This window comes from Crocodylus porosus, unplaced genomic scaffold, assembly GCF_001723895.1.
Source record: "Crocodylus porosus isolate Cpor-Errol unplaced genomic scaffold, CroPor_comp1, whole genome shotgun sequence".
Taxonomy (NCBI): Eukaryota; Metazoa; Chordata; order Crocodylia; family Crocodylidae; genus Crocodylus; species Crocodylus porosus.
In genome coordinates, this window is record NW_017728918.1 from 87,625,445 (window position 1) to 87,636,248 (window position 10,804).

A 10,804-nucleotide genomic window follows, 5' to 3' on the forward strand; every position below is an offset into this window, starting at 1 on the left:
GTCATGGAAAAATATGGATTTTGGGTTACTGTTTTTAATCTGAAAATTGGGGAATTTTTTTATCGGAGAAAACCAGGATCCCTGCTTATGACTGTGAAGGATTGCCAATGATGATGATAACAGTTACTGGTCACTACCTCTGGGGGTCAGGCTTTTTACATGCCATTAATTATCTTCCTAATTAATTACAGGCTTATCAGTAAAGGTGAACAATATGGGGACAGTTTTCTCTTTTCTGCTATAAAAATATCACCATGTAACAGGTCCGGGATATAGAAGAGCTATATAATAATTATGTACACATGTTCATATATATATTCATTTAAAAATAAGCCCACCGGTTGTCCCATTTGTCTCACTGGGACTAATAACATACCTAAAGTTAAGTATATAAAGCAATATTTGCAAAGCTAGGCCATAGCATGGATTTATTTGTACAATGTGCCAATAATCTAGTTTTTCATCTTTGGAGGTTCTCAAAATAGCATCAAGCAGTTTCATCATCTCTGCTGTAAGAACATGAGAAGGAAGCATAGGGCTTTGTGATCCTCTCTCTTTCATAGGCCTGGTCATGTTGCAGTTATATTGTTCTGGGGTTATTCTTGGGCATCTGCCCTGCCCTATACAGCCTGTCGTGGTACATTCTCTACGTACCTTTCAGGTTGTCCGGAAGTTTCGAAGCGTCTTCCACAAACAGCAGGTGATGAGAACATTTCCAGTTTATGATACTGGGCGGCCTGGATCAGAAAACTGGGGAACATTTGATCCTAGCATAGCTTTAAAAAAGCAAGCCAACTGGATTCCTTTTTTACAGGTAAATATAAGTGTTTTGTTTTCTTTTTACACTCTGTTGGTAAGTGACAGTAACTGCAGTTTGAAGTGTTAGAAGTTACTTTTCAGCCATTTACTTTTAATAAACATACAATGATCCTCTCTGGAAAAATCAAATTATGTCTAACTACCACCATATACTTGGGGGCCACCTCTTAGGATCCATCACTTAGTTTTATTTTATTTTTTACTGAAAGGAAAGAAAGTGAATTTATTGGTCACACCTAGGAAATACACAGCCTTATTGTCTGTGTTACACAAAGTCATTTTGAATTGCTGTACAGAAGAGAAAACACGGTTTATGACAAAGTGGGTTAATGACATTGGACTAGAAATTAGTACTGAAGAATGGGAGACCATATGGAACAACGGTCCTCACATCATTCTGTACAATAATAAAAGAAAGTTATCTTATATTGGTGGTTTATCAACTCACTTGAAATGTATTTATGGTACAGGAACAGGGAAATGTTAGAGGGAATGTGGTTAACTGGGAGGATTCTACCACATGGTGGACGTGTCCCAGAAAGAAATTGTTTTGCATGAAGGTTGGAGACAGGGTGAGGAAAATAACAAGATGCCAACTATTAGGTAATCCTTTAGTGTTCCTATTGAATTTTCCTGAATGCTCTGTGTCATATAAGAGGCATAAGAAGTTGATTGCTCATCTTGTAATGACTGCAAGAAATACAGTTGCAAAAACATGGAAGAGAACTGCCCCCCGCCAGCTCTCCCCTTAAAATCACTGGGTGTTTGTACATGCCACAGGAGTTTAATTCGGTTTAGTTCTCCCTAAATTAAAACTGTGGCTTTTAAAAAACCCACCATTGCCACCATTTCTATATAGGGAGAATTAAACCAAATTAAACTCCGGTGGCACAATACAAGGGTGGGGGCCCGATCCTTAGAGCTTACCTATCTCTCCAGGGTCGGAGTGGAGGAAGGCAAGCTGCTGGTGGGCTAAGTAGTCTGTGAGCTGCACAGAGGCCTAGTGCTTCCCTACAAAGCTGCAATGGGGCTGGTGCTTCCCTTTGTGGTGGCACCTGCTCTCTGGCACCCAGCCCCGGTTGTCCCGGGGGGACGCCACAGCAGGGGGAAGAACTGGGCCCCCACATAGCTCAGGCAGGCTCTGGGAGGGGCGGGGGAGAAAAAGATCAGGCTCCTTGCCACTTTTTTTTTGTTCTTTCGTTGAGATTGCCTGCATGGGCTGCTGCTGGGTTGCATAGCCCCTAAGCTACATGGGGCCCAGTGCTTCCTTCCATGGCTGCAGTGCCCCTGAGACCGCCTGGGCTGGCTACCAATGGGTGGCACTTTGTAAGGTAGCAAACTAAAACACCTCAGAGGTGTTTTATCTTGCTACGTTACAAAGCCATTTAAAGTGGAATACCCTGCAGACAACAATGCCATTAAAACGGAATACTCCGCCAAACATGCAAACTGAAGCGCCGTTAAAGCAGAATATGCCGCTGAGCGTGCAAACAGCAACACCATTAAAGGGATGCAAAAGGGCATTTAAGCCGCTTTAAAGGCCAATTTTGAGGTGTGTACAAAGGCTCCCTGACTGGTTTCACAAAGGCTGGGAATTATCAGTAATGGAAAAGTTGCCCCATCAAGTTGATGTTCTGCAAGGCAGAAAGAGAAAAGATGATTACTTGGACATTTGTTATAAATTTTTGGAATTTGTTAAGGAAGAGAATCATCTCCTGCCTCCAAACCAGAAAAAATTAGAAACTTTTCTGAATATAGAATGAAGTTCAAGCTCTATGAGCTAACGTTTAGGAATAAATTTTAAAATCTAAAAGCAGAAATAAGCAGAAGGTTGTGATACTTGTATTATGAAGAGTTCTAGGGAAGAACAAGGACGGGGTGACTCATCAGGTAGAGATGAAGAAACAAAAGCTTAACACCAACAGAAATATAATTATAAAGGACCTATCAGAGACTGAAAGGAAAAGAGGAAAAGAACACAATACTCCTGTGGATATTGACCTGAGTTAAGGCAGCACTGATGATGCAAGATACATTTCTGTCTTTGTATATATTAGGGGATTGCATGGATCTTTATCTGTCAAATCTGTTATTTGATAGGTGGAATTAATTAATAATACAGAAAAGGCAAGGTTTTTGAGTGGTTATGATGTTTTTAATTAGACCAACTGAGTAGTTGGAAAAAAGATCTTAGCAAACTTTTGGGCTCAATCACCTTTCTTCAGGCATAGGAAGTCTCTGCTGGTCTGAGACTCCAAAGAATGAGAGAGACTTCCTATGCCTGAAGAAGGGTGATTGCACCTGAAAGCTTGCTAAGATATTTTCTCCAACTACTCAGTTGGTCTAATAAAAGATATCACATCTACTCGAAGAACCTTGCCTACCTATGTCATTAAACCAACACGGCTACAACCAAAAACCCAGCTAAATACAGAAAATGAATTCATTGCATATACGTTTGGTAACTGATGTCTTCTGTGTGAGCAACATTAAGTCATATAATAAATGTTACATTTGTTCTTCAGATCAAGCCAAAACAAGATCCCTGGCAGCAAAAGCTCTTGACAAAACTGAAACAGTGGAAAAAGGTGGATCTGCTGATGGATCTCCAGTCAAAGTTTTTAGAGGCAAGTGAACTGGAGACTCTGAGTGTATTATATTTTGTTCATTCAGTGACCATATTCAATAACACTGGAAAACCCAGAGAAAGACTGTTTTCTGCTTCAAGCAAGTTGTCTCAGCCTTATGTTCCAGACTATAAACTTCAGGCATGAGATACAGAAGCTGAACCTCTAGTACTGAGATGATGCTGTTTTTTTTCTTTTGTCTTCACTGACTAGTGGGAAACTAGATAGGAAAGATTCAGAATACAGGAAATATGAATTTACAATTCCAACATCTAGTTTAGGTAGATCTTAGTTATTTACGTGTTTGGGCATGATTCTGAGATGACATACATCTGTTCTATACCCAGTGCCAATGGTGTTAGTTGTAACATACGCTATTGTAAACAGATGCTGAATTGAGCTTGTGAAGCTTAGAGGGAGAAACACATTAGAGTAGTGACCTGGAACATAGAGGACCCAGGTTCAGTTTACTACCTCACCAGAAATTTTCTGTGCGAGTCACTGAGCTTCCTTCTTCCCTTGTTCCCGTTCTGTAAAATGGGGACACCAGTGTTCCCTGCCTGTCAGTGTTATCATCTACATTAAAGAGTGTCAAGTGCTCAGTTACTACAGCAGTGGGAATCATATCAAACCTGAAAAACTGATATGGAAGTCTCACTAAACAGAATAAAATTGCTGGCATTTATGGACGTTTTTACATGTGTTCTGGGGGGTGGGGTGCTTTAATTAGAGTGGCTCTGAGAACCACTCTAATTAAAATGCCTGGAGTGTCTTGTGTATCAGTGTCCCCATGCTTCAAAATGCTGGCAGAGGTGCTTTAACTAAATCTCATTGAAGGAGCTTTAGTTAAAGTACCCCTGCTGCCATTCTGAGGCGCGGGGACTGATACACGAGATGCATAGGCTGCTGGCAACACCCTAATTAGCATTTTTCAGGAGACTCAGTTGATTGAGTCTGCTCCAACTTGCACATCTACAGGCACCCATCAGGCCAGATATAGCCTGAGAAATAGCATCTCATAGCATCTAGTGCTGAAGCTTTTAGCTTCATCCAAAAGATAGAAAAGGAATACTTATCTGAAATCTTAATTCATATAGTGTGTGCAGAGAATTTTTAACTGGAAAGGACTATGGAAGATTCTCTCTCACAAAGTGGAACAAAGGAACAGGTGATTCTAAACCAGAAAAACAGTTAATGAAGTAGTCAATTAGGAGATTCCATGGTCCCCAAACCGATGAGTTTTGAGTTTCAGGGTTCATGTTTCTAACAGCAGTAAACATAATATGAAGCTACAGAAAAACAGGGGGGAAATATAAGCATATAAGTTTTATTTATTAATAAACTTGAAACATTTCAAATTGAAAAAATAAGATGGATATTTGCTATATTTCCAGGAAGTAAATATAAGACGATAAGAGCACCAGGTGGCACTCACTGATAGCATTCAAATAAATAATACTGTACATGAAAGAGATTGGGGCTATAGCTCATCTTGTGAATTAATGAAAATTCTGTTCTTGAATGGTGCTTGATTTTTTTTTTTTTATTTCCCTCTATTATAGGCTTCTTCTGGATTCAGTCCTCATATCTCTATCTAATTCATTTTCAACAACAACATTTGATTTAATGATAAATACAAATTAATTTCCAAGGTCCGATCATTCAACCTCTTTATTCAAAAGAAATCATACATAACATTCTCTATAAAAATATCCTAGACCCAATAGCTATATTTTTACACTTAGGGGACAGGGGGAAAGAGACTATTTGTATGCAGGCAGTTGAAGCAATAGTGTTCATTTATAAAACAAAATGAGGGACTGTGCTTCCTTGATAAGCATCCTAGAACTCATCTCTGCTCTTCATAAAAGGATGGCTTTGCTTGTAGGCTTGCCTTGTGAATCTTACTTGTTTTTGATATTGGATATGATTGAAATAAGGTATCCAGCATGGAGCAAGTGATGGAAGTTCTCCAGGAGCATGCAACATCAGTGCTAGAACCACATCCAGTGCCACTAAATTTTGTGACTTCACGCAGCTCAGGGCAGAATAATTATGATCAAATCTGGAAAAGAATTTACAGCACCTCTGAACTCCATCAGGTATTTAGAAGGGAAAGGGGCAGCTGAAAGTTTCATTCCTGTGATGATTGTGAATTATTAACACATTTCACAAGTTTTCATAAGTTACAGTGAAGAGCCTCCAGATGAGATCTATTTCTCTGTGGTCTGCCCCAAGGTGGGAAATGAATCCAGGCACAATGCATTGCTGCAAGGAAAATGGGATTTTTTTTGGCAGTTTGAAAAAGCTTTTTTGCTCTTGAAATTTGGGAGCTTGATGACTTTTTTGGCAAGCTAATGACAAGTTCAAAACATTGTGCTTTCTTTTGTTTTTAAATGCCAGTATTTTATATCTTGCTGTTTTGATAAATTCTAAATTCAGATTTAAATTACTGAACTAGATTAAAAGGATTTATTTAAAAGGATTAACAACACTCTTTTAACTGAGGGAGTTGCTTACGTCTCATCTTGTGTGTCAGTTTTAATCTTTCTCTGTGCTGTAGTTTATTAGTCTTCAGTCATGGAAGAACCACTCCATGGTGCATGCCTACACCTTGGAGGAGCTTTTTTAGTAGGCATCTGTCTGTCTTGTGAGACAATAGAATTACACCGAGTAAGACATCAGCTCATTGAACAAAATCTTTGCTTGAAAGCCAGAAGAAATGTATGTGGGTGCAGAAGTCTGCCCAGACAGAACTCCAGGATTAACATCTCTGCTTGCACATGACAATTTTTTGGCCACTGAGCCTTAAGATGAGAGCAAAAAGTGTTTGTGGCTTATCTCAAAAGGGTAACCATGTTTAATCACATTCTGTTCAAACAATTGTCCAGCCTGGCATCAAAGTGACAGAGAACTTTGGCTATGATAAAACTAACTTTCTATCACTGCTCTAGTCCTGATGTTTTTTAACAGAGCCTTGGAAGGAGCTAAGGAAAGACAGATATTAATGAATTAGGCCTGACACTGCAAAGGATGAGGCTGTGTGGTAATGCTGAAGAGTGCTTGATAACTAGCTGTGAAAAGAAGAAAAGCTATCCTGTGTCTTGATAGGCCATTGTAACAGCAGGAACCTTCTCGGGGCCGACTTCCCTTTGGCCTGCCCACCTGTTTCTAGGCCAACCACCTGCCTTTTGCCTGCTATGCCTTGTTGTTAATTAATTAATTATCTTAATTAGGCAGGAGGCTGCTTATTTCTTGCCCCAGTGTGAGTGGGTGCTATTTGTGGCTCTGTACTTCCCCTATACCACAGGGTATGCCTTGCAGATGACATCCAGGTGTTACTCTTACCGGCCCCACACTGGGCCCCAGAATCCTCCTGTCGGGACCCCTCCAAGATCCCTCATTCAGGCAGCCTACCCTGCCTTCACTCAGGCTAACTAGCTCCCTGAAACTATTTTCCCCTCTTGGGGGTGTTCCCCCCGGGACCTTTGGCCATACAGGCCCTGGCCTCACCTGCAAGGCCAGTTGGAAAACCCAGGCTCTCATAGCTCTGGGCATCCTTTGCAGTGTACCCCTGGCCCTTTTGACCATCCTGGTCCTGGCCCCAGCATTGACCAGTCAAGGGTACTCTCTCAATCAGGTCAGAGTCTCTAGCCCCCCCTCTATCTCTGGGGTCTGCCTTCTAGCTCTATTAGCGGGTTACCCAACCGGCTGTGGGGGCTAAGGGTTAAGGCACCCTGACCCACCTTTCACTGGGATGGTAACTGGCCTGGAATTTCCTGGGGGCTCCCGCACCACTGAGAGCCCCACCAGGCCACCCACGCCTGGCAGGGTGCAGTTTTAGGCCATCCCCTTACCTCCAGGTGATACCAGCAGCCAGGCAATGTTGCTGCCCACCTGCCAGCAGGGAACTGAATTGTTTATAAAGGCAGCCAGGGATCTAAAATGGCTGCTGGAATCAAGGACCTGCTGACTGTTTGGCTCTGATCTTGAAGTGGCAGGCACCAGCAATGCCCTGCCATAGCCATCCTTCTGACTGGGGATCAGAGGGAAAAACTACATGGACCAGTGCCCCACTTTTTGGAAGGAAGTATAAACTAACTTCCTTTCACTCTTACCTGAGTTCAGAGAGAGAAATTGGGTCCCAATCAAGCTTTTCAAAATTTGTGGGAATTCATTTAACCTAGAGGAACCATTAAAGTCAGGCAGAAGGTAGGGTAGATTTTCACTTTATAGACTAACTAAACTGGAGAGACATAGCATAACATTTTGTGAGCCTGAGCTCATTTCATTAGATACTGCGAAAGGACATGCATAGATCGGTGTATAAAATAAAGTGATTTGAGTACAAAAGATAGAAAAGGGGCTGTACAAGGAGAGACAAACAAGTAGTAAGCCCATAGGGACAAAGAAATCATAAAAGGGGTCATCCAGGTAATGGAATAAGGATTCACAGTCCCAGTTTAGACCATATTTATCATAGTCCAGTCAGTGGATGTTTTCTTATCCTACAATTTTGTATTCAAGTTGCTTTTGAAAGTTTTATTGTCTAAGAGCACCCACTCTGAGGTCAGCGACAGAATATCCAGGGAGTTTAAAGTGTGCTCTCACAGGCAGGTGTATCTTTCTGGAACTGAGTCAGATCAGTGTTCATTTATTTTTACATGTAGGGATCACACCTCTGTCCAATGTAGACAGAAGAGGGGCACTGTAAGCAGGTGGCATTTGTGACATTAGTAGACTTGCAGGTGAATGAACCTCAGGTGTCATAATCTGGGTTGTTTGCTCCATTGATGATGTGGTCTGTATTGATGAGGGGGCACGGTTTGCATCTGGGTCCATTGCCGGCTTCGGTGCCTCAGTGAGAATAGGAATTAGGTGGTCTGTTGCTTGAGAGATGTCATTTCAGGTGGTAGGGCTGCCTGTAAACCAAGAAAGGTTTGTCCACCATGGCTACCTTAAAACTGTCATCCTTTTCTATTGTGGAGACAAACCTGGAATCAAATATCCCCTGGTTCTTAGGCGGGTAACACTAGGAGGGGCTGGAGGTTATTAATCATGTGTCCAAGGTGTACAAGCTGGGGCTGTAGGTGACCACCAGAGGGTTCTGTTGTCCTTGTCTTAGGGTTTGTATTGTAACAAGTCAGAGCGAGGTCTGTGTCAGGCTATGTTGATTTCTGTGGCTACAATTTTGTGATTGTATTGTAATTATAGAAATCCTTGCTCCAGATCCTTAAAGTATACATCTCAGTCAGAGATGGAGAAAGAAGGCTGGACTAGATGGTAGAGTGCTGTACTTGGGACAGCTTGGGTCCATTTTCTGTTTCTGTGTGACCTTGAACAGGTTCCTTAATTTACCTTGTGCCTTTGTTCCCTTGTTGTAAAGCTAAACTAACCCTTCAAGATATCATAATGGTTTTGCGAGGATTAAATCTAATGACTGCGGGGTATTTAAATGTTGTGGCAATGAGGGAGATGGGATTACCTATATACATGAGAAGGGCCATGTTTATGATCCAGCACGGCAGTTGCAATGCTTTTATGATAAAATGTCTTTTTATATAATGCTGGCAAATAAGAAATGTATGTATGTTTATAATGCTTTTTTTGTGGGAATGGGGGAGAACAGGAACAAAATTTAGAGGATGATAGCCTGGCAGTGGGCAAGAGAGAGAAGAACATGGAAAATGTCAGTCTCAGCAAGGATCCAGGATCTTCCAGGAAGAAGAAGGAAACAGGGTGAATCTTCCTTTTTCTTTATTTCTGCTCTTTAACGGGAATACTCTTTATAAATGTGATTGAGACCAGAAACACTAGTCCTGCCTTCTCTGTTTTATTATTCAGTACTGCATGTTCCCGTGCTAGTAAAGTCATTAGGTATCAGTTTACTTCTAGTCAACAGACATAATGTTTAATTTGGACAGGTTTTAGAAATTTCTTTGAGGAACAATGATTTAATTACCTTTCTTCTATCTGGAAAAAAAGGTATAGTTACATAACGACTTTGCAGCTGCTGGGATTAGAGGAGGGCACAGAGGCCAACAATAAGGACGTGGTCATGAGGAAAGGAGCGTACTTGTCTGTCCTTTACTTACGTCACCTGAGAATCAGAGAGCTAAAGGTAAAAATACAGGTCCACATTGGCATCATTTATTTTAGGTCAGAGGTAAGATCCAATCACATGTTTTATTTTTGGTTTATTTCAGAGGGTCTGCTTGGGAGTCCTGAACTATTTCAGATCTGTTGAGCGTTCCCTAACCATTAGCACCTCAGGTCTCTTGGTTAATGCTGGTAACCTTGTGCCCAGTGCTGAAGATACCTGCTGGGTAAATGCTGTCAAAGGAGGCATTGGTATGTCTGGTGGTCTTGGCTCTCATCACTATGTCCATTATACGCCAGCTGATTTCAAGGTGAGGTCATGCATTCAGTATCTTGGCATTCAGTAAATGGAGGTAGACAGTATATTAGTTATCCCCGCTAATCTCTGCCTTTCCACACCAAACCAGTCTATGCTAAATTGCTGAGTCATCCAGCAGGTTGGGTTTATTCTGCTCCTTGGATGCTTTTCCCTATCCTTTGTTTATCTTTTCCAGGACTACTTTCCAAGCCATTTCCAGCAGCTGCCTTCTGAACCTGAGCCACCAGATAACAGCATCTTTTCTTAGGGCCTTGTTATGCAGTCATTTTAGGTGACTTCTGGATATCTTAACCCCTGGATTAGCTGCACATTAATACCTTTGTGTGGTTTAAAGCACTTGTTATTCAGATCAAAGTTATGCCACTTTAGGGCAGAATTATCTCTAATTTGCATACCTTGCTCCTGTTTCATTAAGGTGTTGCCCCTCCCCACAGCCATTCTACCAAAGTTGAAGTCTTTCAGTATTCCAGGATGATCCAGGGTTGTGGTGCTCACTCTGCCTACTCTACACAGGAGTAGCAAGCCGGTCTGGGTGGCATAGGAAGCCACTGTGGTCACTGGGTTGCCAGGGATGCTCCAGCCACCCTTTACCACCCCCAGATTGAAAGATTCAGGGGACTCAAAGACAACACAAGGAACATTATGGATACATTACTGAGTATCGCCTCTGCCTGGGGCCGTGCACAGCTCCTAGTCCTGTGCCTGCTCATCAGGTTTCTAGTGGCAAGTCACAGCTGTGCAGGCAATGGACAGACAGAGAGCTTTTCACCTTAAGGTGTGACTGCTCCACTAAACCAAACAACACTAAGTCAATTAATATTCATGCAGCTTACAGTGTGAGATATAACCAGGCCCTTATTTCTCTTCAAATGTGGAATCTCAAATTCAGCAAGAGTCCAGGCAACACAGTCTGTTACCACTGGCAGTATTGAGGTCTGTT

At 41.8% G+C, this 10,804-nt stretch overlaps 1 protein-coding gene across 4 annotated transcripts in view; it reads left to right on the plus strand.

Annotated features, from left to right (window-relative positions):
- Positions 1–10,804, plus strand: part of LOC109311924 (transmembrane protein FLJ37396) — a 141,498-nt gene that overhangs the window by 30,079 nt on the left and 100,615 nt on the right. For all 4 annotated transcript variants that reach the window (XM_019537880.1, XM_019537878.1, XM_019537882.1 and 1 more), the window contains exons 9-14: positions 662–814; positions 3,345–3,446; positions 5,387–5,548; positions 9,076–9,185; positions 9,432–9,567; positions 9,653–9,856. In XM_019537880.1, the coding sequence (XP_019393425.1) occupies positions 662–814; positions 3,345–3,446; positions 5,387–5,548; positions 9,076–9,185; positions 9,432–9,567; positions 9,653–9,856 (867 nt within the window). The remainder of the gene's footprint in view (positions 1–661; positions 815–3,344; positions 3,447–5,386; positions 5,549–9,075; positions 9,186–9,431; positions 9,568–9,652; positions 9,857–10,804) is intronic.